Raw genomic sequence first — 26732 nt, forward strand, 5'->3', positions numbered from 1 at the left:
GGAAGCGCTGGCGAGCTCGCTGCCCGCGGGGGCGGGACCGCAGTGCGGGGGGGCGGTTAGGGGCGGGACCCCAGTGAGAAGCCAATGGAACCCAGGCTCAGAGCTTGGTCCCGCCTTCAAGCCCAAGAGGCCGCTTCGGATAGAACCGAATAGCTTCACTTCCGTCTGCCTTCCTGTGTCACGCGACCGCCTCCCCCGCCCGCCCTTCTCGGTCTACCTCCGGGCCTGACTGGCGGGTGATGTACTCGGGCGGCGTAGGTGGAAGAGGTGACAACTACTGCAACTGCAGTCACATCCACGACCGCGATCATGGCCGAGGTGAGGAGCCCACTGCATTGCTGCTGGCCCCAGGGACTCGGAAGCTGCCTCCGAGGCCCGGTTGTAAGTGGGCTGGGCTGACGGTTAGCCGGGTGGTGTGGGGAGTATCTAAGGTCCTTGTCCTGTCCTGTCTCCCACCAGAATCACGCTCAGAATAAAGCCAAGCTCATCTCTGAGACCCGGAGGAGGTTCGAAGCCGAGTACGTGGCAGGTGAGCAACTGCTTTCTCTGGAGCAAGGGAGATGTGCAAGGAGCATCCCCAACTTTGCTAGGAGGATTGTGGCTGTCTCTGTGGGAGGTGGTAGGGACCCTTTTCGACCTTCACAGGAACAGTACTCGGCAAGTTTCAAAGGTTTTGCTCTCCATAACTTGCCGTGTACGGAGCTCCAAGTGGGCAAGGGATGCATCGGATGCTTCCTTTAAAGGGTTAATGTAAGTTGAAAATGGGTGGTTTTCTAGCATCTCCTTCCCATTTATGGAACTTTCAGAACAGTTGTTAGGCCTACAACAAGGGTGACACTGGCCAATCCACGGTTCCTCTACTAGCCTTCCACCAGCAACACTGGAGAAAATAAATCTGGGAAGTACTATGATACTGTTGGCTGAGTGCTTAATTACACATGCCAAATCCTTTGATCTTTTGCCTACTTCCACTTCATGCAACCTAGTATGCTACCCACAGTGTAGCCCCTCAGATCCTCGAATAAGTTCTTACCTTTACAAGTTCTTACCTTTCAGTCTCCTACTATACCTGGCAAAGTACCTATGAGTGGAGAATTGGTTTCTTGGTTGAACATTCCGTGTCAGGATGTCACATATCCCTGAATTGTCAGGTACTTAACTGATGATTTAATAAGCACACAGTAATTTTTTAAAGATTCAGGAGAAATTAAATATGGCATTACAAAAGGACCTATACTTTGCCTAACTTAAGACTGATTCTAATTCTGGCCTTTCCACTAAATAGCTTACTAGTCTCTTCTGAACCTCTGTTTCAATATCTGTGAAATGCAGATAGGTTTAGAAGGGTTAAATGAAGATGCATATGTCAAACTCTCTAGCATGGTCTTAACGTATAGTAGGTTTTTAAAGAATGTTTTTCCTAAATAGTTACTTTGGTTACTGTGAAAAGAAGTTAAGCTACCACATCTTGACTTTAGTATTCAGCCAAATTTCTCTGGAACTTGAAACTGTCCTCAATTATATATCCGTTGATGACCCAGAACAAACAAGAAAATCAGTTCCAAATAACCTGTTCAGGAAATCTTTTCATGCCTCCTTGCCAATTTTCTTCACACTCCAAACTTTGCACCAGAGAGTTGCAAAAGCACTCAATTCACTTTTAGCCCAGCGATTACGTATCAAATAACATTACTGGTTCCAGTAAAGACATAATTCTAAAATGCCTCTCTGTGGAAATGTAACTCTCATAGATACACGGTTTATGGTACTATAAGAAACAAATCATGACTAAACCTACTAAACTGGTGTCTCTGCAAGTCATTTGCTTATGCCCAAGGGGAAAAGCAGAAAACAGACAAATTTAGCAAGAGACAAGATCTTAAAGGTCATTTTAGTTCAGCCTTCTCATTTTTCACATGGAAAAAGGAAGATATAGAGAAATTAAGTAGTTTCCTCAAAAATCCCTGGTGTTAATGGTTTGGCCAGGCTTTCTAAATTTCACTATGGTAATCTTTGCCCAAGGCCATGAGGTCAAATTAGATTCTGTCCGCATTACATTTATCGTCAAATCTCACTTCTTCATGGAGACCCGCAGCACAGTATCATACATGATCTGGCTCTCGCCCATCCCTCCATCCTTACCTGTTAACTCCTCTCCTTGCATGGTACAGATTTGACCACTCCCTGCACTAAGAAATATATTCCAATTCAGTACACACTTACACTACTCAGATAACCGAAGAAAAAGTTCATTAAAGAACATTTGCTCTGAAACCATGTGACTCTGGTGTTTTATGTATTTGATGTCCTTTTGAAAAATGCAGTGACCCCCAAAATCGACATCACAATCTAAATCATGACCCATGATTTGACAAACAGGACTACACTGCCTCATTTGTGTTCTTCAAACAGAATGAGTCTGTTTCTATCTAGGAAACTTTCCACTTCTTCAGTCTTCCTGGAAGGTTCTTCCCCATTTATAGTGCATAGCTAGTTCTTTTTTTTTCTTTTCGAGGTTTAAATGTATTTGAGAGGCCTTCACTGATTTATTTTATAGCTTCCATTTCCTGTTTATTTTCTCTCCATTACACCCCTTATTCTAATCTGTAATCCACTTGTACATATATTTGACTATTGTTCATTTCCTCCAATCTATCATGTATGGGCTCTATAGAAACTGAAGGCAGAGGCTTTGTGTATCACACTTGCCTTGGAATACTTAGCACAGTTCTCAGTACATACTCAATGAATGAATATAGCAATACTTAAAGATATGCATTGGAAGATTAGTCCAATTCTGAATTAAGAACCGTCCTAACCAGTTCCCCTTTCCCACACAACTCTGGCAAAGAGTAGTCCTCACAATGTCTCATAAAGAAAGCATTATTTCAAAGTGCAGTATAACATTAAATATACAAAGGTTTGCCTTTAAATATACACACTTGGGGATGTGTGAAAGTCTTTAAAGTTTTCTGTTGCGACTGTTAAAGTTTCAGTTTTTTCATGATATATAATATCTAATAAAGGTGGAGTTGGAAAGTAGCAAAAAATGTTTTTACTATGTTCTTTTTAAGTTCACTTTGTGGATACTAATGTGGATTGTTAGAACATCTTCCTTTGTCTTTCAGGGTTTCTGTTGCAATTTAAAATACAGGGTTTTTTTAGAGGCTTAAGGTAGATTTAAGCAAACAAGATGCTTTTCCTAAAGAAAAATATTTACTATCTGCAAGTATGTCACTTCAGGCACTAACTATATTACAAGGATTTTTTGGAGGTAAATTCTTGGGAATTCAAGGACATTTTTGTGCTGGTAAATACTGCTACAAATTTTTGTGCCCATAGAAATTGTTACCAATTATGGATACAATTTTAGCTGACAACAAATTATGGGTCCATAATTGTACTTTGTTCTTCTAGCCATGCAGAGTATCAGATAAGAAACATTTCCTGTTCCTTCTTTTTCCTCCTTATGCCCAAGAGATTAATCACATGTGACAATAATTTATTCAGTTTCTCAAGTACAATGTGTCAGTATTAGAGAAAGATGTGAAGAGAGAAGCCCTTCCCAAACTACTACAATCTAGTAGAGACATTAAAATAGGTGTAACTCTTAAGGTTAAGGCAGATTGTATTAAGAGTATTAAGAATACTAAAATAATGCCGGGCGTGGTGGCGCACGCTTGTCATCCCCGCGCTTGGGAGGCAGAGACAGGAGGATCGCGCAGGTTTGAAGCCAGCCGCGCTCGCTGGCTTAGGAGACCCTGTTTCCAAATAAAAATGTAAAAATAGGTCTGGGAGTGTAGCCCAGAGGTAGAAGGGCTTCCAGGAACCCCAGTACCACCAAAAAAAAAAAAGAATACTAAAATATTGCCTGTAAGAGCCAAAGACAAGGAGAAATAACTGCTGGTTGGTGACTGGGTTAGCACAGAGTTAGGATTTCATAGAAAAGGTGATCCTTATGGCTTAGATCCTAATGTCTCCCAAATGTCTGTGAGGTGAAGGCTTGCTCCCCAGGTTGGTGTTATTTGGAGGTGTTGGAAACCTTAGAAGGCAGAATCTAGTGAGAGGTTACTGGGAGGGTGTCTTTCAAGGGGATTTGGGAACTTCTGTTTCTTCCTCTTTTTCTCTATTGTTCCTTGGTCATGAGATATGCGATTTTGCTATGCCACATTCTCTCACCATGAAATGCTTTCTAACCACACGACCAGAAGCAATTGGGCCAACCCAGTGTGGACTAGAACCTCCACAACTGTGAGCCAAAAATAAACATTTCCTCTTTATAGGTTGATTAGCTCAGGTATTTGTTAAAGAAGACAGACTTATCCAGGTGGTATTTCTCATGAACTTAGGAAGATGATCAAACTTGGCCAGGTAAAGAAAGTGTCTTACATGGGTGAAAAGTCTGAGCTAAGCACTGAGGTGAAAAGGTATGGAGCCTGTTCAGGTATTCAGGATGCAATCGAAAGTCCACTTTGATAAGTCTTAACGAGAGATGCATACATGGTAAAAACAAAAACAAAAAAAAAGTGTGAGTATATTCCCACTGAGAACACTGGGCACCCAGGTCATGTGTTTTTGCTCCAGTGAGTGTGAAGAACCATTGAGAGGTCTGTGGTTTTGTTATTTTAGGTTTGTGACGTGACTTTACAAATGTATGAATTCATTGAAGGGAGTTTGGTTGATGTCCAATAAAAGCCTGTAAGTGCCCATAAGCTTTCCATCCAAAGATAGCTCTGCTAAGAGAAGATACAATTTTTCAGTCTAAAAAAGAAAAACAATCCATTTAGGAGAGCAGAAGACCACTCTGTATAGAATGTTGTACCTCACATCTTTTGTCAACATGATCTTATTCTATATTTATGAAGTAAGCAACATTGTATCAAATTGCTGCTTTCACTAGTGTCTTGATACATTTGATGATAGGTATTAAATTGGTTTAATAATTGGATCTATAAATCAAAACAGTTTACTTATCTTTTAGTGTAGATGATCCCTTTTTGAATACTTAGACTCTTTACAGCTTTGTTAATATAATTTCTTTTGCACAGTAGGTCAGATTATTTCCTTTCAATTAGTAAATAAAAATCAAATTGTTGCTTTCACTAGTGAGTGTCTTGATATATTTGATGATAGGTATTATACGTCTTCCCTAGAAATTGCAGTAATCTTCGTTCCTACCAACCCTGTAGGAAGGTATTAGTCTCACCCCACCCGTATGCTGATTTAGTGTTATCATTTGTTAACTGATGGTCCTTTTAGTTTGTATTCCATTGCTAGTGAGGGTAAACTTTTCTCATGTATGCATCCGTTTGCAGTTTAAAATTTTTTTTTTCCTTCACCAAGTATTGCTTTCAATATCGGTATGGGCTTTGTTTCTGTCACTTTTTTTGCAGTTCTTGAATACATTCAAATTGACCCAATCCTATTAAATGATTTCCATGACTTTTTTAATGGGTGCATTGTAATCATCTGCCTGGATGCAGTTCAGGGTGTTAGAGGCATACCTGCACACAGCACTCGTTGAGCCGTCCCCAAGTTCCCACCCCACTCCCTCTCCCTCTCCCTCTCCCTCTCCCTCTCCCTCCTGCCTTCCCGGCTCACCACAGTGATTGGCTTTGATAAGTATGGGTATGTACATCCTGTCCATTGAGGTGTCTCCCTCTTCAAGTCTGCCTTCCCCTCCCTTCTCCACCCATTAGGTCCCCTCCTTCACTCCACTAAGGGTGCTCCTCTGTCTGGAGGCCCTCCTGTGTCCCAATTTCTCCCCAGCTTCAGTGTATGAGGGACAGCGTCCAGCCCTTCACTTTTGTAACTGACTAATCTCACCTCTGCTTTGTGCTTGTTTATGTGTTATTGTTAACTTTGGAAGTGATCTGTGTACAGAGTGTATAAAACACAAAATATCCACTATGTACTCACTTCTCAGCCAAAGAACTAGAGCCTCCCAGTACCTTAGAAGCCTCCTATGTATCCTCATGCCTGCCATTCAAGGAACTACTTTTCCTACTTGAGGTGTTATTCATTCTCCTGCTTTTCATTTGTTTTTCTACCAGTGAAGTATACCTCACTAATACCACGTTGGGTTTGGCCTCTTTTTGAACTTTATGTAAAAGGGGTCTAGAAACCAGGGGTTGGAGAATTGCTGCTTCAGAATTTGTACCTAACACTGAAATGGGCTAGGTAGTAAAAACAATATTCAACTTCACTAGGTGTGCAGAATTGTTTCCCAAACTGATTGTACGGGTATTCTTTTTTTTTTTTTTTTTTTTTTTTTTGGTGGTACTGGGGGTGGAACCCAGAGGCTTTCTACCTCTGGGCTATACTCCCAGACCTTTTTTTAAAAATATATATTTTATTTAGAAACAGGGTCTCACTAAGTTGCTGAGAGCCTCACTAAGTAGCTGAGGCTGGCTTCGAACCTGCGCGATCCTCCTGTCTCAGCCTCCCAAGCACAGGGATTACAAGCGTGCGCCACCACGCCCGGCTCGGGTTTTCATTTTAACCAGTAGTATTTTGAATGTTCTTGTTTCCCTGACATTCTAAAGTTTCATACTTTTCTTAAAAAACTATCTTTTTGCTCATCTGATGGAAATGTTAGTTTTGGTGTTTTTCATTTGTATTTCTTTGAATAGGAGTGAGGCTGAGAACTTTTTTGCATATATTTATGGGCCATTTGGTTTCTGCTTTCATGAAAATAACTTCTTCGGGATCTTGTGTGATTTTCATGGTCCTTTTGTTCATCTATATAATGTTAGAATTAGCTTCTCATGCGTATGCAAAAATTAAAAAAATACCTTTTGCTTTGATTTCAAGTTGAATTGTAGTAATCAGAAGATCAATTTCAGAGAGTTAACATCATTCTATTGAAATCTTCCTATCTAAGAACCTAGATTATATACCTTCTCACTAAAATATTCTTTATTGAAAGACTTGTATTTTTCTCCATAATGGTTCATCTATCTTTTAAAATATTTATTTATAGGCATTTTATTTTTGCTTCTGTGATATAAGTGATATATCTTTTTTTTGGTATTGATTATTGAAACGAGGGGCATTCTACCTTGAAGCTACACTCCCAACCCTATTTTATTTTTTATTTTGAAACAGTATTTCAAGAGGTTGCTGAGAGTTTCACTAAGCAGCTGAAGCTGGCCTCAAACCTGCAATTCTCCTGTTTCAGCCTCCCAAGTACTAGGATCACGGAGATGTAGCACCATGCTTTAATTTAATTTAAAGTTAAATTAATTTTATTTATTTTTATTTTTTAGTTTTGTAGCCAGGAGATTTATTGGAGGAGCCGGTATGAAAGGAAGAAAGAGAGACAGACAGACAGACAGAGGGGGAGAGAGATAAAGAAGAATCCAGGAAGAGAAAGTTAAATTGAATTTAAAGCACAGGTGTGCTTTAAATTAGTTTAGCAATAATTTTGGAATTTTGCATCTTATATTCTTGAATTGGCCTACAAATTTTTATTAAAACATATTTTTTATTTATTTTCTAAATTTATTTTCTAATGGTTGCCAGTTTATAGGAAATGCATTTGACGTTTTATTTTAATATTGAACTCTGAAGCTTTACTAACTTACTCATTCAGATAGTTTATCTCTAGGTTAATGAGATTTCTTTTTTTTTAATTTATTTATTTATTTATTTATTTTAATTAATTTATTTTTTAAATTGGTGCATTGTAGTCATATATCAATCACATTGGAGTACAAGACTTGAGAGGATATACAAGCACACATCATCCAATTAGCCCTCCTCCAGCCCCTGTCCCATTCCCTCCCCCTCCCTCCATCCCACACTTCTTTGGTGATTTACTTTGATACATTTGTTTATGTACCGCCTGCATTTTAAAGAGGCTCCGTCCTCCAGTATTACATACCCTCTGATTGGTCACATTAGTTGCTTCACTATAGGGCCCTTTCTATAGCTCAACCTCTTCCTGTTGCCCTTTTCCTCCTAGTTATTGCTGATTAAGAGAAGCATCTGATTTATATTTTCTGCGATATTTCTCTGTGCATGCTGCGTTGCAAGTACCAATCCCACTCTTGATGGTCCCAGTAGTGGCCTGGCTACTCAGTGGACTGATCCAGACCTCGCTGGCTCACGCAGCGGCCTTGCCTCATGGGAGGACCCAGTTCTGGTCTCGCTGGCCCCTGAACCGGTCAAACCCCTAAGCTGGCTTTGGTCCCGACCTTGGAGGCCGCAGGAGTGAACTTGCCTCACGCCAGGCTCCGATGCTGGCCATTGGCCTCTGCACCGGTCTAACCCCTTGGCAGGATTCCAATCCTGGCCTCGGAGGCCCAAACACTGGTAATGCCTCACGGCAGGCTCCGATGCCGGCCTCACTGGCCCCAGCACCGGCCTAACCCCTTGACAGGCTCTTATCCTGGCCTCAGAGGCCCCAGTACCGGCCTTGCCTCACGGCAGGCTCCGATGCCGGCCTCGCTGGCCCCAGCACCGGCCTAACCCCTCGGCAGGCTCTTATCCTGGCCTCGGAGGCCCCAGTACCGGCCATGCCTCACGGCAGGCTCCGATGCCGGCCTCGCTGGCCCCAGCACCGGCCTAACCCCTCGGCATGCTTCGATCCCAGCCTCGGAGGCCCCAGCACTGGTCATGCCTCACGGCAGGCTCCGCTGCCGGCCTCATTGGCCCCAGCACCGGCCTAACCTCTCGGCAAGCTCTTATCCTGGCCACGGAGGCCCCAGTACCGGCCTTGCCTCACAGTAGGCTCCGATGCTGGCCTCGCTGGCCCCAGCACCGGCCTAACCCCTCGGCAGGCTCTTATCCAGGCCTCGAGGCCCCAGTACCGGCCTTGCCTCAAGGCAGGCTCCGATGCCGGCCTCGCTGGCCCCAGCACCGGCCTAACCCCTCAGCAGGCTCTTATCCTGGCCTCGGAGGCCCCAGTACCGGCCTTGCCTCACGGCAGGCTCCGATGCCGGCCTCACTGGCCCCAGCAGCGGCCTAACCCCTCGGCAGGCTCCGATCCCGGCCTCAGAGGCCCCAGTACCGGCCTTGCCTCAAGGCAGGCTCCGATGCCAGCCTCGCTGGCCCCAGCGCCGGCCTAACCCCTCGGCAGGCTCTTGTCCTGGCCTCGGAGGCCCCAGTACCGGCCTTGCCTCACGGCAGGCTCCGATGCCGGCCTCGCTGGCCCCAGCAGCGGCCTAACCCCTCTGCAGGCTCCGATCCCGGCCTCGGAGGCCCCAGCACTGGTCATGCCTCAAGGCAGGCTCCGATGCCGGCCTCGCTGGCCCCAGCACCGGCCTAACCCCTTGGCAGGCTCTTATCATGGCCTCGGAGGCCCCAGTACCGGCCTTGCCTCACGGCAGGCTCCGATGCCGGCCTCGCTGGCCCCAGCACCGGCCTAACCCCTCGGCATGCTCCGATCCCGGCCTCGGAGGCCCCAGCACTGGTCATGCCTCACGGCAGGCTCCGCTGCCGGCCTCATTGGCCCCAGCACCGGCCTAACCCCTCAGCAAGCTCTTATCCTGGCTTCGGAGGCCCCAGTACCGGCCTTGCCTCACGGCAGGCTCCGATGCCGGCCTCGCTGGCCCCAGCACCGGCCTAACCCCTCGGCAGGCTCTTATCCTGGCCTCGAGGCCCCAGTACCGGCCTTGCCTCAAGGCAGGCTCCGATGCCGGCCTCGCTGGCCCCAGCACCGGCCTAACCCCTCGGCAGGCTCCGATCCCAGCCTCAGAGGCCCCAGTACCGGCCTTGCCTCAAGGCAGGCTCCGATGCCGGCCTCGCTGGCCCCAGCAGCGGCCTAACCCCTCGGCAGGCTCCGATCCCGGCCTCGGAGGCCCCAGCACTGGTCATGCCTCAGGGCAGGCTCCGATGCCGGCCTTGCTGGCCCCAGCACCGGCCTAACCCCTCAGTAGGCTCTTGTCCTGGCCTCGGAGGCCCCAGCACCGGCCTAACCCCTCGGCAGGCTCTTATCCTGGCCTCGGAGGCCCAAGTACCGGCCTTGCCTCAAGGCAGGCTCCGATGCCGGCCTCGCTGGCCCAGCACCGGCCTAACCCCTCGACATGCTCCGATCCCAGCCTCGGAGGCCCCAGCACTGGTCATGCCTCACGGCAGGCTCCGCTGCCGGCCTCGTTGGCCCCAGCACCGGCCTAACCCCTCGGCAAGTTCTTATCCTGGCCTCGGAGGCCCCAGTACCGGCTTTGCCTCACGGCAGGCTCCGATGCCGGCCTCACTGACCCCAGCACCGGCCTAACCCCTCAGCAAGTTCCGGACCCGACCTCGGAGGCCCTAGCACAAGCCTTGCATCATGGCAGGCTCCAATGCCGGCTTCGCTGGCCCCAGCATCGGTCTAACCCCTCTGCAGGTTCCAATCCCGGCCACGGAGGCCTCAGTAGTGGCCTTGCCTCACAGCAAGCTCCGATGTCGGCCACTGGCCCCGGCGCCCGCCTAACCCCTCAGCAGGTTCCGATCACTGTCTCTGTGGTTAGTATTTCAAAGGTTCCAGTTGTAATGTATCAGATCTCTGCCTCCCCCGAATATTGGCCACTGGCATTGCCACTGCCTCCACCGTTTCAAATCCTTCCCAGGCTCTTTTTCCACTCTGAATGTTGTCCAGTGTTCCTAAGCATGCGTGATGGTAGCATTCGACATTTGGTGTAATTTCTCCAAAAAAATAAAGTTGGTAAGATCCGGTTTCTGCTTCTCCTGAATACAAGTCTCTACCACCATCGCGAAGAACTCTTTCAACACCACATTTCTCCTTGGTCTCCGCTAAACTCTCTCCTTATATGTGATGTCTGAGATTCTTAACAATATAGAGAAATAGCAGTCCTCTTTCACGGCGAATTTTTCCATAAGTTCCAGTGCATTTAGATAAGTTTCGTCTGCATCTCCAGTGTCCTGGCATCCATAACGGCTTTCTTACCACCTCTCCGATATTTTTCTTTATCTTTTTCTGTTCTGGGCCCGGTTTCTCCAGGGGTCTGGCGTGCTACTCGCAGTTCGGCTGGGACCCAGAGTCCCGCGATCCGGGCCCCAGCTGGCGTGCCCTGTGCTCGACCCCGCCCAGAACCCAGCGTCTTACTGGGTCTGGTTTCTCCAGGGGTCTGGCGTGCTACGCGCAGTTCGGCCCGGGGCCCAGGGTCCCGAGACCCAGGCCCCGGCTTTTGTGCGCCGCGCGCGACCCCTTCCCAGAACCCAGCGTCTTACTGGGCCTGGTTTCTCCAGGGATCTGGCGTGCTACTCGCAGTTCTGCCTGGGGCCCAGAGTCCCGCGACCCGGGCCCCATCTGGCGTGCCCAGCCCGCGACCCCAGCCCAGAACCCAGCGTCTTACTTGGCCTGGTTTCTCCAGGGGTCTGGTGTGCTATGCGCAGTTCGGTCTGGGGCCCAGAGTCCCGCGACCCGGGCCCCATCTGGCGTGCCCAGCCCGCGACCCCCGCCCAGAACCCAGCGTCTTACTGGGTCTGGTTTCTCCAGGGGTCTGGCGTGCTACGCGCAGTTCGGCTGGGGCCCAGAGTCCCGTGACCCGGGCCCCATTAGGCGTGCCCCGCCCGCGACCCCCACCCAGAACCCAGCGTCTTACTGGGCCTGGTTTCTCCAGGGGTCTGGCGTGCTACGCGCAGTTCGGCCCGGGGCCCAGGGTCTAGGTTAATGAGATTTCTATGTAGATAATAACATCATCTTGAAATACTGACAGTTTTCTAACTTTCCAAGCCTTATATCTCAATTCTTTTTCATTCCTGCACTAGCCAGAGCTTTTAGAACACTATTGAATAGAAACAGTGTTGAAAGACTACTTGTCATTCCTGTTTGTGGAAAGACACATCTGAATATGTCACTATTAAGTATTATCTTTGTAAAGTATCCTTTATCAGAGTGAAGAAATGTCCTTCTGTTCTTGGTTTGCTAGGGTTTTTTTTTTTTTTTTTTTGAGAGGAGGTGTTTGTTTTGTTCTCATCGAGATTAATGATTTAATTTTACTCAATTCTTCATCTATTACTCATAATTTGTATCTGATAAAATTTTTATTTCTGTTTTCTTGAGTTTGCTAATGTGGTGTATTGTACTTATTAGACTTTTTAGTTAAACTGCTAGTTTTAGCTTAACAATAATTTGGGAATTTCACATATTATATTCTTGAATTGGCTTAAATGTATTTTTTAATTTCTCTTGTATAATATTAATATCAACCAGGATTATATAAGCTTAGAAGTATTTCTGCTTTTCTATTCCCTGGAAGATGTGTTCATTGTTCAACTCTAATTCTCTATATTTCCCACCTGTCTCAATGTGTTAATATTAATCTATGTATCAGTGATTTGGTTACTTACCATATATTTACTAATATATGTGTGTGTGTAATGCTGTGTGTGTGTGTGTGTGTGTGTGTGTGTGTGTGTGTGTGTTTATATGTTTTTGTGTGTGTGTAATACTGGGGATGGAACCCAGGAGCATTCTACCTCTGAGCTACACCCCCACCCTGTTTTTTATTCTTTATTTTGAAACAGGGTCTCACTGAGTTGCAAAGGGCCTCACTATATAAGTAGCTGAGGCTGGCCACAAACCATGATCCTCCTGTCTCGGCCTCCCAAATGCTGGGATTACCAGTGTGTGTCACCATGCCCAGCAGATTTAATAATACTTTGTTTTACCATTTCTTCTCGATTTTGAATCTTACATCTAGAATTATTGTTTCATCTAATGTTTAATTTCTCTGATGGGGGGATCTATTGTAGTAAATGCTTTTAATTTTGAAAATATCTTTATATGGTCCTTAGTTATTGTTGTGGGTTTTTTATTAAATTAAGCAATTAAGTTTGAGGATGAATTCATTTTATGAGGCTAAAGGATTCACAGTGGTTAGAAAACAAGAAATTCAGTATCATAGCCCACAAGAAAGGAGAATTGAGGCCAACAAGATCAGAAGTAAATGGAAAGAATTCTTCTAGGTAAAAAGGACATATAACAGAGATTGTCCTATTTACTGTTCTCTCTGAAAAGGAAAGGTGAAAGGAAAATGACATTTAAAATGTAGATATATGTGCCAGGCATGGTGGCTCATGCTTGTAATCCCAGTACTTGGGAGGCTGAGACAGGAGGATCACAGGTTCGCAACCAGGCTCAGCTACTTAGTGAGGCCCTCTGTGACTTAGTGAGACTGTGTTTCAAAATAATAAGCCGGGCGTGGTGGTGCACATTTGTAATCCCCGCTCTTGGGAGGCAGAGACAGGAGGATTGTGCTGGTTCGAAGTCAGCCTCACTGACTTAAGAGAACTTGTATCCAAATAAAAATATAAAAAGTAGGTCTGGGAGTGTAGCCCTGAGGTAGAAGGGTTTCCAGGAACCCCAGTACCATAAATAAATAAATAAATAAATAAATAAATAAATAAATAGGACTGTGGTGTAGCTCTGAGGTATAATGCCCCTGGGTTCAATCCCCAGTACTATAATAATAATAATAATAATAATAATAATAATAATAATAATAATATATACTATTGGATACTTTGTTTAAATGTCTATCTTATAGACCATCCATGGGATCAACTAATATTTCACCTGTCCTTGCAATACCTAGCTTTCTTTTGGGCTAGCATATGGTGGTTGATCACAAATTAGTCATCATAACTAATAAGTTATTATCACCAATTAAGAAAACCTTAGAAGATAGACAGCTAGATACATTCATTTTCTTAAATTCTGCTTCATCTTTTACATTCACATGGTCAACCTGTTTAAAATTGTCTTGATCAGAATAGGAAACAATCTGAAAAATTTATTAGATGAATGGATAAAGAAAATATAGTATATTTACACAATTGGAATACTATTCAAAATGAAATTCTGTCATTCGCAACATGTCAATGACCATGCAGGACATTGTATTAAGTGAAATAACAAAAACTCAACTATTATATGATCTCACATGTAGAATTTTAAGAAGTTGAACTAGAAGTCGAGAGTAGAATGGTGATTTCATCTGAGAAATGGGGGTAGGAGGTGGGGAGAATTTGAGAGATGTTGGTTGAAGGATACATAATTTTAGTTAGTCAAGAGGAATAAATTCAAGGTATATATTGGACAACATAGTGACTACAGTTGATAACAACATTGGATAGTTGAAAATTGCTAAGAGAGATTTTAAATGCTCTTCACACAAAATTAATATGTATAAAGTAATAATGTTAATTATCTTGATTTAGCCATTCCACAGTGTATAGATATCAAAACATCATGTATATAATAAGCATATATAATTTTATTAATTTAAAAATTAAATAATTTTTAAAAGTTAATCTACTTTTATCCTTATTACATATCTAAATAGGCTTATTATAGCCTAAACCTTTACTCTTAGAACTGACTTTTTATACTGCCTAGCAAATGTTTTTTTATGGGAAACTCATTCATATTTTAAGTTGTTGATACCAGTTCTTCATATATCATCATTCAGAATATTTAGTGACATTTGAAATATTAAATCCTTTATAACACTGAAATTTTTGTAACAATGCTAGGAATAGAACCTAGGGCCTCATGCATATTTAGCAAATAATCTTGGAGTACAACCCTAGCCCTACTGTATATTCTATATATCAGAATACATGAGTGGTTTGTTAGTACTGAGTAATCTCTAACATGAATTTTTATTTGATAAGACATTATGAGATTGAATAGAGTTCAGGGAAATTCTATAAAAATATCCCCCCCGCAGCCATTTTATAAGTAATGTAACATTTCAAATAAAACCATTTTAGCTAAATTTGTATTGACTATAGAAATTTGACATTTATGAATAAAAAACCTTTTTGATAATAGTTATTTTTTCCTAATTAGTTGGGCTATAATTTGCAGATTTTCTTTTTCTATTATACTGTGGTATATTCTCAATTGACTTAGGATATTCCTAGACAATTTTTAAGTTTTTATGCAGATACTTATTCTTGTCTAAGAACTTTGTTCATGTACATTTCAATCACTCTATACCTCAAGATGATGTATAATTACAATACACTAATAAAATTATAAAAATATTTTATTTTATTTATTTTTATTTGTATATCCAACTTTTTCCATATTTTATTTTATTTATAAGTGGAACATATTGAAATGGTGTACATTTAGATTGTTCTTCATGCCCTCTCCCCCCCATTTCCCTTCCCCCTCCCAATAGTGTGTCCAGGTTAACCATGTTATATTTATACTATTACACATATTCATATGTAGCTCCTCCATTGAAAAACCTCAGCTTTCTTCCTCTCCTGTCCTTCCATTCTAGCTCTGCTGAGATTTCCCCTCCATCATCTGGAGTCCCTCTGGTATTACCAGTACTCCCTAGCTTCATAGCAGCACAGTTTGTAATAGCCAAAATATGGAACCAACCTCGATCTCCATCAACAGATGAATGGATTGCAAAAGTATGGGAAATACACACAATGGAATTATATTCAGCTATAAAGAAGAATAAAATAATAGCATTTGCAAGAAGATGGAAGGAACTGGAGGACATTATGTTAAGTGAGATTAGTCAAGCACAGAAAGAGAAGGGACATATGTTTCCTCTAACAAATATTTTATACACATACTTACTCTTTATCTGAATCATTGGATCAAAATGTGGAAGAGAAAATAAAAGAAACATATACATTTAGTAGAACTTTTAAGTTCTGCTAAATAATAAATAATAAAAACAGTGCTGTAAGAGATAATATTTGACAGTTACCAAGACTTTATTAAAGACATCTTTGTTAGCCAGCATTGTGGTGCTATGACAAAATACCTGAGAAAATCAACTTTTAGAGGAGGAAATGTTTGTCTTAGCTCATGATGTTTAATGCCATTGCTGTGAGTTTGTGGTGAGGCAGAACCTTATTGTAGGGAGGGCATGCTAGAGCATTGCTCACCCCTTAGTGGCCAGGAAGCAACAGGAACCAAACCTTTAACACATGAACTTCTGGGGGCCATTCAGAACCGAACCAAAACATGAATCCCTCACATTTAAGAAACACATCAATCTCAGCATCATTAAAGAAAGAAAGTATTCCCAAGGCATGTCATAGTAAAACCGAAAACATCAAAGACAAAGAGGAAATCTAATAAGCAGAAAGAAATGACAGATGATTCACAAAAGGACAAAAATCAGACTGATACTTGATTTCTTCTCAGTAATAGCTATGCTGGGAAACAAAGAAGTGGTTTCCTGAAAGTACTGAGGGGGAAAAAAACTGCCTAATTAAAATATTTTTCAAAAATAAAGCTAAAATATTGCAGGCATACAAAGATTGACAATTTATTGTGGTACTGGGGATTTAGCTCAGGGGCATTCTACCTTCAAGCTATACCCCCAGTCTTATTTTTTATTCTTTATTTTGAAACAAGTTCTCAGTAAATTGCAGAAGGTCTTACTAAGTATCTGAGGCTGTCTGTTAATTGTGATCCTCCTGTTCCAGCCTCCCTAGTACTGGTATTACAAGCATACACCAACATGCAGGCTACTCTTTATTTTTGAAACAGGGTCTCACTAAGTTGCAGAGGGCCTCACTTAGTTGCTGAGGCTGGCCACAATCCTCTTGTCTCAGCCACGCAAGTACTGGGATTACAAGCGTGTGCCACCATGCCTGGCTTAGACTATTTCATCAATAAGTAAATAGAATGCAGAAGAGAAACAGTAAGATGCAAGAAGCAGTGAAAAGCAAAGAAATGTATAGTAAAATAATAAAGAAAATCAACATTAATTGTAACAGGAATAGGGAAAATTGGAGATAAGACATTATAAGGACTTATATTGTTCAGAATAAGGATAGAAATAGTAACTTTAGGTTTTTGTTATTTTAAATATGAAAAAGGCAACTATATATATAGTTTCATATTTTGTTTATATATATATAGTTTCATATTTTGTATATATATATATATATATATATATATTTTTTTTTTTTTTTTAACTTTCAAACCCATGGAATAATCAAAGGGAAGGTGAACAAAATGTCATTTTATTTTCCCACAAGAAGCAGGAAAAGAGGATAAAAAAAATAAGAATGGTAACTAGAAAACACAGAAGATAACAAAATAATCCTGACTATTGATAGTTACAACAAATAAAAGCAGATTTTTTTGCATTAACTATTAGATTTTTACAAATCTTAATGACATGCACCCTACAAGAGACCTAAAATAAATTACTGTAGAAAGACTGGAAATAAAGAGATGGAAGTTTGAGGGTAGCTCAGTGGTAGCGGTAGGTGTTTGCCTAGCAAACACAAGACCATAGGTTTGATTCCCAGCATAGAAAAAGGAAAGGAAAGGAAGAACAGAGGGAGGGAGGGAAGGAAGGAAGGAAGGATTTTGGAAATGGGTATACAAAACAAATATTAACCAAAAGTAATCCTGTAATGACAGTACTTCATTAGACAAAATATTAGAATGAGAAACATATAAAAAGGGACACACTAACTAATCATAAAAGAAACCCTACAAAAGTGTAACAATTAGGGACTAACACATAAAATCTACTGAGCCATATAGTCTTAAAACATACAGAACAAAAGCTCCCAGAATGCTAAAGCAAACCTAAGAAATTATAAATATTTTGAATGATTTTAATAAACTTCTTTCAGAAATACACAGAACAAGCAGGAAAAAATATTTAGGATTTTAAAAAACTTTAAAAGCACAGTGAACAAACTTGATCATAGACACAAATGCATGCACATGGGGTGTATGTAGAGTTCCCTAGGCAACAAATATAAAGTATATGCTTTTTGAATATATATTTTTACTTGGAGCTTTTGCAAACATTCATCACATAATATGGCATAAAAGATGTCTCAGAAAGTTCTAAAGAAGCTAAATCACACAGACCAGTTTCTCACACCTTTCAGCAACTCTAATAGAGATCACAGTAAATGGGTACTTTAAAACAAATCAAATTTTAGGAAATTAAAATAACACACTTCCCAGTAACCTATGAATTAGTAAATTCCCAGCAATGTAATTCTCACTTTGGCTAAGTAGCACGTGGTTTAACCAGGATATTACAATGGAAATTGCGAAACAAAACAAAAAAAACTACACAAACATCATGTTTAGTTATAAAACTTTAGGGTAGTCCCCATACGGTCAGGAAAAAGACTGATGCATGCCATTGTTTTTAAAACTCTTTATTATATAAGATAACTTAGTGTATAGAATAATCAGAGATCAGCTAAATCCTGTTTTTGTAAAATCATGGAACTGAGAATTTATTTTCATATTTTAAAGGATTTCCAAAGATACATAAATCCAATAAAAAAGCCAATAACAGAGGACATCTGTGGCCCTCAACGCCCAAGGTATTTAGGTATTTGCCATCTGTCCCCATATAAAAAGTGTAGTCCCTGTACCAACCACAGCATCAATTAGGAACTGGTTACAAATGTTGATTCCTGGATGCTACCCTGAATTAGACACTCTAGGGTTGGGACCTAGTAATCCCTGTTTGAACAGGTCATATTAATTCTAATGCATGTTGAAGCTTGAATATCAGTGCTAGAGGCCAATGGCTTTGTCCCATTATAAAGATGACCTGTCATTCAATTGCATTGATATATTTACATGAAAGTGGAGTTTCAGGGTAGGTCATGGCCAACTAGCAGAGGATGCTCTTGAGGAAGTATGTTAATGTGCTAGCTTGACCACTCCCATTGATGACATTTACACACTCCAGCCAATAGAGTTAGTATCTCCAATACAAATGCTCATTCAAGGCCCTATCAGAACTTTCAATGGATCTATGCTGAAAATCATGGAAAAATAAAAAATCATAAAATGTTTTCAACTAATATAATGATCTAGAGTTTTGATCGATCCTTTCAAACATTATCAATACCCAGTTAATAACTGTTCTCTAATTTTTGATGTCAGAAAAATACTGTATTTTTCAACATTTATCTGAAATCTCAACATACATAACTACAATATACTTCCAAGAGACTTTTTCTCAACTAGTTAGCAAGTAGATAAATTTGGATTTATTCTTTCTCTCATGGTTAACATTCTACTTTATGTTAAGAGAAATTCATTTGTATAATGTTCATATTTTCAGTGTTCTTAAACTTCAAAGTCACTTGGCAGTCCTTATCGTCATTTTACAGATAAGATGAGGCCCAGAATGACTTGCTTGGCCTCACTGTACATGGCAGTGTAGGACTTTTTGACTTTTGATTCTATCACTCCACCCCATATACTGAATATGGTCAGAAAATTTTTACATATGTTTTACCTTAAACCATTTTCTGATTGGTTAATTGTGTCATTTTTTCAGATTTAAGAACTCTAGTCCAATTATCTCATAGCTCAATTTTTTAAAATGTGTGTGTGTATCAGAGGTGGGGGGAGGAAGAAGCTTAGATAAATAATTTTTACTTAAAACATTGAATACTGCCTGTTCCTAGAGGGGAATCACCATTGCCATTTATCTTTAGATATTTTTCTGCCAAAGTATGGATGTTACAATTTATTTAGTGGTATCAAACTTGTGTAAGACCAGAACACTGATGGTTCATTAAGAGAGCTTCTCAACATAATGACGGAAATGAGCTATTTTGAAGAAATGCAGAAATGGTTTGTGATGAAGTTTTCAACTGGTCAACAGCAAGATGAAGGTAATAAAGACAAAGTAGTATGAGATTATATTTACATATGCACATAAATCTGTGTATAAATATAAACTCTTCCTCATCTCTACACTTTAATTATTGATAGGTAAATTCTTTCAAGGTGATGCCCTAAATGAGTGTGTGTGTGTGTGTGTGTGTGTGTGTGTGCATTCTTGTTTTTATATGTTCATGTACCTTTTAAGAATCCATGGTTAAATTCTTTCTGTGATGTCTGTTTTGTGCTACTATAACAATATACCCCAGACTGGGTAATTTATGGAGAACAGAAATTTGTTTTCTCACAGTCCTGAAGGCAGAGAAGTCTAAGAGCAAGGCTTCAGCACTGTTGTTTGTCCTTCTTACTAAATTCTTACACAGCACAAGGAGGAAGAGCAAGCTAGCTAATACTTCCTGAAGCTTCTTTTATAAGGGCTTACTCCAATTAACAAGAGAAGCCTTCATGATTATCACCTCTCGAAGTCCCCATGTCTTAAAACAATCACATTGGTAACCATAACAAATGGTGACCTGCCAAAAGTCTGGTTTTCTGAAAACCCTCAATCACTTGAGGGCTCAATTATCTGAAGGCTATGTTTGAAAGGGCAGATTTAATTGCTTTAAGTGCAGTTAATTATTTCTCCTTGGTCCTGTGGCCCTATGGCATGGTTTCTTTACCATGCATGTTCAGTTTATTCCGTTTTCTTTTTCTACCTCCATCTGTTTTTGTCTTTCTCATCTTTCTCTTTTGTCTGTCTTATTCTCTCCCTACATCTCCTTCCTTCACTCCTCTTTTCCATCTCCTTGTCCACCCTCTTCTGCCTCTACCTATTTCCTGCCCCTCTCTCCCAAGGCCCATATTCCCCCCTCCAGTCATCTCTTTCTCTTTTTCCCCTTCTCTGATTTTATTTCTATTTGTCTAGGGGTAACTGGTTAAAAACCAGCATTTCATATATAAGTACATACCCATTAGTAGTAATAATATCTACTTTTGGAGTAGATATTTCTCATTTCAAAGCTCTATATCCCTGAAAGCTATGAAAGGACAGTGGGCTTTAAATTTCCTATTAATGGCTACTGAATTGTTTATACCATCACTGATGATAGTACTGGCAATGGTAGTAATAATGAAGACAGTAGCAGTGATGTTTTATTTTTCTTATTATGGCTGATGTATACTGAATTTTTGACCCTTGTGAAATATCCTAAGTGAGAACTTTTCAGAGTGTAGTCTGGGGCCTTTTGGGATGCCCAAGACTCAGAAGCCTGTTAAGTCAAATCTATTTTCCTAATAATTCTAAGATCATTACCTTTCTCACTGCATTGACATTTTGTAGTGATTAAGAACCAATGGTGGGTAAAACTGCTGATTCTGTGACCCAAATCAAAGCCAGTAGTCACTGCAGTTTTTGTTGTCATACTTATCAGTGAAAACAAAAGATGAAAAAGAACTAATTTTATTTTAGAAAGTCCCTACTGATACAGTATTGTTCAATTAAATCTTGACTTATAAAGACATGTCCTTTCAATGTTCTATGTGAGAAAATGGGGAAGTACACATAAAACACTATTGCATGCTTATGATGTTTCAGTTTCCAGCAGAATTAGTTAGATTTTTTTCATAGACCACCATTTTCATTTGAAAGAATGACTAATAATTAAACTATGGTTATGCAGATTTGGGTATTTGGCAAGCAGTTTGTTGAAAATGCATGAAGTCAGCTTGTAATTTCAAGGAAAATTGTTGATCCAGTGACCCAACTGGATGGCCTCTTCTTCAGGGGACAGGAGACCCTGTAATGCTTTCATTTCAACTTACTGCTTATAAATACCACTTACAATTAAAGAAAAAGTGTTCTTTGAATGTTGATGAATTTTAATAGCAGAACTTAAAAAGGTTTCCCACATTTTAAATAGTACAGAACCACTTGTTTTATAGATAAGAAAATAAAGCCCAGATACTAAAAGCCACATCCAAGGTGGCATGCTACATATGCGTGATTTATGGTCTCATACTTTACAGTGCTTTAAATTCCCAAGTACTTTCATGTATACGTTTTCATCTGTTCCTTACACAGCACTGTGGATGTATAGCAAGGCTTACAGATAAGGAAATTGAGACTTGATGAAGATAATTCTCTGAGTGCACTTTATATTTTTGCTGTCCTTTCAGCTATTATCTCAGAGACCCTGAAAAAAGGCAGTACAAATGGAAAGGAAGTAGAATATATCAAACTTGGCAGCTAACTAGATGTGAAAGAAAAGGAAATGAAGGAGCCAGGGAGTTTTCTGAAGCTTTTTTCTTGGGCCCCTGGGAAGGTATGGGTAGCTAAGGAAGAAAAAAAATTGAGATAAAATAGAATCTGTTGACAGATGTTTACTGAAGGTCTTCTCATTGACATTACTGCCAAATTCTTTGGAGGATTCTTAATATGTGTAGATTCCGAGTCTCTACTGTCTGTTTGGGAAGTGTGGTATGCATGCCAGTAATTCTAATGCAAGATAAAAAAAATACTGGTAAGTGCCATAAAATAGGCTTAGTTCAATTCCTCTGTTGCCATTTATGGGAGAAAAGGAACCTCTCGGGACAGGGAACATGTCATAGAAGAGGGAGCATCTGAAAGGAGTGTTGAAGAATAGTAGGATTTGGATTCACAGAGATGGTTGTGTGGAGACAAAGAGTTCAACGGCAGAAAAATAGAATGCAGCGTGCATGAAGAAGTATCTAGTATAAAAGTTCAGAAGATAACATTTGTGTAGGAGGAGGATGAGAAATTGTGGCTATTGAAAAATTCATTCCAGAAAATTATTGGAAGGTTGGCTTCATAGTCTAGAAACAGTAAATACCATAATGCCACACACACCAAATCAGTTTTCCATTTTGTGATTAGTTTACTTTTTCAGATGACACTTGCCAAACAACTGCCTTTTAAAGAATAACTTAATTTCTCTATATAAGGTCTCTTTATTGTCATTGACTATATTAAGGATTGCAAGTTTATATAACATAATTGATCTTCCAAATATTGGTTTATAGTTTTAGAGAAGTCCGTGCCTAATATTTTACTGTAGTCTCATTTCCAGGGTCTTCTGTTTTTGAGATAGGGGTCTCACTACGTTGTCCAGGCTGGTCTCAACCTAGTGAGCTCAAGTGATCCTCCTGCCTCAGCTTCATGAGTAGCTGAGACAACAGGCATGCACCACCATGTCAGGTTCTGGTCTTCACTTTAAAAACTGTCCTTCAGTCCTTTGAAGTATATTTTCATCTGAATTACATCCCTAGGTCTGTTCACTTCCAGGTCTTTCTTCTTTGGCATTAACATTTGTTAAATTTTTTTGCAGAATTCACCTGGCTCTCATGTTTATTACTGTTTTCCCTAGATAAGTCAGATAAATATGATTCACGTGATCTTGAAAGGCTACAACAAGATGATAACTGGGTTGAAAGTTACTTATCTTGGAGACACAATATTGTAGATGATACACTGAAGATGCTTGATGAGAGTTTTCAGTGGAGGAAAGAATTTACTGTCAATGGTAAGCTGTTCAGTTTAACCTCAACAGGGTAATATTGTCTGTGTAAATGTTAATGTTTTACATTTCTCTAATTGCATATTTGCACCAATGTTCTTTGTGGTCATCATAAACACCAGAATATAACTATTTATAAAGACCCAGTTATACTGTCAAAGGAATAGCTTATAAAAAATTCTTATAAGTAGGATAATTCCTAAGGGAATCAGATCACCAGGGAGCAAAATTACACTCACATTCTTCACTCAGAGCACAGTCTCCTAAGCTTTGTTTAGTTCAGTCCGTACCACTAAACACGAGCAAGACAAAATCTTCACTGGTAGGCCCAGAAATAAAAAATATCATTTCCCACTTTTTCTCAGCCATCACTCACATCTTTCCCTAGCTCCAGGATCCTTTGTGTTTATATAGAATTGCTAAAGGGATAGTGATTCCAGAAAGGCAAGCTTATCCCCAGGGCTGCCCATGGGAGACTTCTCTGCATAATTTTTAGGATCACTACCAGATTGAAAGTTATCCGAATAAAATAAGAGTTTTAAATCCCTGAGATATCTTTATACGGGTCTTCAACTATATGAAGAACTGCACAGGAAGGGTTACCTGTTACCTGTCTCCTCCCCAAAATTTAACAAGAAGAAACTAGCAAACCGGGCATGGTGCCGCACACTTGTAATCCCAGCATTTGGGAGACTGAGACCAAAGGATCACAGTTTGTGGACAGCCTCAGCTACTTAGCGAGGCCCTTCGCAACTCAGTGAGACTCTGTTTCAAAAATAAAAAGATAAAAAAAATAGGGCTAGGAGTGTAGTTCAAAGGTAGAATGCCCCCAGGGTTCCATCCCCAGTACCACACACAAACAAAGAAGAAACTAGCATAAAACACCAATTTCGTGTGTGTGTGTGTGTGTGTGTGTGTGTGTGTGTGTGTGTGTGTTTCACTGGGAATTGAACCCAAAGGCATTCTGCCTCCAAGCTACATCCCCAAACCGGTTTATTTCTTATTCAGAAACAAGGTCTCACAAATAAGAACTTTACCATTGCTGAGAACCTTACTAAATTGCTGAGGCTATCCTTAAACTTGAAATCCCCCAGTCTCAGCCTACCAAGTACTAGAATTGCAAGTCTGTGCTACCACACTCAGCCACCAATTTCAGTTAGGTATAAAGAAAGATTTTCTGCCTTTGAAAATTATAAACTCTGGAGTGACTGACTGGGTCTCAAGACTTAATCCAAGACAATCACAAGTAAATCTAGACCAAATACTCTCCCCAGCGTATCTAAGAAAGAAAATGATTGGGTAGTTTTGACCAACAGTAAAGTATTCATTAACCAGGCAAAGAATAAATAGAATATTTTAAATTAATCTAAGTACAGATGAACTCTTAAACTCAACAGTGCTTGTGTTTTACATAGAATTGCTACTTTCTTGTGGCAAACAACAGAGATATGATAAGGTGTGGGAGTGTGGGGAAAGAGAAATCTTTGAAAGTTCTTGGGAAACTTCTGGAAAATGAAACAAAAGCCTTTTGCCACATCGTCATCAGCCTCCCCAGAGCCTAGACAGGCCCTGTGTGTGTACCTTCTGTTAGAGGATTTCGCATTTTTCTTAAAGGGTTTTCCATCCGGATATCAAATGTTATAGAAAATTACCTTTCTTCCTCCTAAATCTAAGAATATGTGAATATTTTATTTACCAACATATTTTCAGTTTTTTTTTCTTTTTTGTTGTTGTTTTGTTTGTTTATTTTTTATTTTTTTGGTTGTGTGCTAAGCCTGTACTCTACTCCTGAGCTGCAGCACCCTGAGCCCCTACCATGTTTTCTTGATATTATCTGGTAATGATTATATTTGCTTGCAAGCCAGGTCATTATTGTGAATCACAACCAGAATGAGGAAATGTATCTAAGTAAATAATGCCTGACATATCAGAGAAAATGAAGATTTTTCCTTTCAAGGGGTCCAGGGCCTTGCACCTGCCAAGCAAGCACTCTACCACTTGAAATACACTCCCCAGCCCTCCCATACATCCTTCTGTGTTTTGTGTCCTTGGTAGACAATGCTATTTTGTTGTCAGGGATTCTTCCAGATGTTTGAATAAGTTATATCTTGTTTAAATCAAATTTTCTAAGAACATTGTTATTACATTCTGAGCTTTATTGTTAGTTTTTTTAAATTACAGCCATTGACCAGAGCTTATCACTTTTTAGATCTTAGTGAATCCTCCATTCCAAGATGGTTATTAGAAATTGGTGGTATTTATCTCCATGGCTATGACAAAGAAGGTAACAAATTATGTAAGTATATTCAATTTATGCACTGGCTTTTGAATGTTTTCAGATTGTGCATTTTTACATATTCTTGGCAGTCATCATAAACACCAGAGTATAATTTTTTATAAAAATCCAATAATACTTTCAAAGGAATAGCTTATTAAAATGTCTTATAGGTAGGGTCATTCATAACAAAGTCCATCTAGGTAACTTAAGTATCTGTCTCAATGGAATTAATAATTAGTACAGCTTTCTCCATACATAGCACACTACAATTCTCCTGCAATTAGGAATGGTCAAGGCCTTCTTTATCGACTGTTAGAGACTTAGTTGTGCATACTGTTCACATTATAAAATGTGACAGTAGGGCGACCGAGAAAAGCGGGGCTTAAGAGCCCCGCTAACAACCAATCTCCATTACCTCAAAATCAGCGCCTTTCATAGCCAGAAAACACCATCACCAGAGAAACAAAAAAATCACCAAGACCAGAGAGAAAGCGGACTGAGAACAGAGGTCAGAGCCACAGAGGAGATAACTGGCCTCACGCCCGAGGACGCGGCAGCAGCGCCATACTGCCGGCGGCAGCGGCAAATTCACCAGATGGCTACAGCAAGCCGAGGTGAGCCGTTGCGGAACAGCCAGGCGGGATTTCTCGCTGCAGGTAAAATCTAAAGCTCCCAGTGGCTGAGCTCAGCACACGCCACAGGGATTCAGAGTGGAAATCAAAACCAAGAAGAAATACGCCAGCCTCACAGCCGAGGGCGTGGCAGCGGCGCCATATTGCCACCGGCGGCAGCAGCGGAGAATTCACCGAATCCAGTACAGCTACATCTGTGTACTCAAGAACAGTGAGTCAAATTGCGGGCCACAGAGGAAAAATCCCAGTACTGTACTCCCTGGGACTTGACCCAGTGGGGGAGGGGCGGTGGCAGAGATATCACACCATAGGAGAACGTGCAACCCGGCACCCCCCACAGTCTAAAGCAGCCTCTATCGACTCTCTGGGTCGGAGACTCTGTGATACAACCCAGTAAAGGAGTAGTGGGGTCTGAGATACTACTGACTCGAGATCCAGAACACCTTAAGTGAAGTCATAGTGACCCAAGGGAAGAACCCAGAGAAGGCACAAACATCCGAAATCATGGGAAAGAGGAATAATACTGGAGCAATGAATGCCCACAACCCCACAACATCAGAACCCGATAAAACTGAAAATCAGAGATTTCTAGAAGATCAAATCAGGAAAATAACTGTAGAAATAATAGAGGTGCTTCGAAAAGAACTCAGAGAGAGCCAAAAAGAGATAAAGGATGCAATTAATGAAGTAAA

At 40.9% G+C, this 26732-nt stretch overlaps 1 protein-coding gene across 1 annotated transcript in view; it reads left to right on the top strand.

The window, feature by feature from the left end:
- Positions 1-465: 465 nt before the first annotated feature.
- MOSPD2 (motile sperm domain containing 2) overlaps positions 466-26732 on the top strand; it is a gene marked incomplete at its 3' end in the record, with an annotated part of 54498 nt that continues 28231 nt past the window's right edge. Inside the window, exons 1-3 of the mRNA XM_080719365.1 lie at positions 466-529; positions 22981-23136; positions 25340-25426. Coding sequence (XP_080575491.1) covers positions 23091-23136; positions 25340-25426 — 133 coding nt within the window. The 5' untranslated portion in view covers positions 466-529; positions 22981-23090. The remainder of the gene's footprint in view (positions 530-22980; positions 23137-25339; positions 25427-26732) is intronic.

The sequence above is a fragment of the Muscardinus avellanarius genome, assembly GCF_963383645.1.
Source record: "Muscardinus avellanarius genome assembly, chromosome: X".
Taxonomy (NCBI): Eukaryota; Metazoa; Chordata; class Mammalia; order Rodentia; family Gliridae; genus Muscardinus; species Muscardinus avellanarius.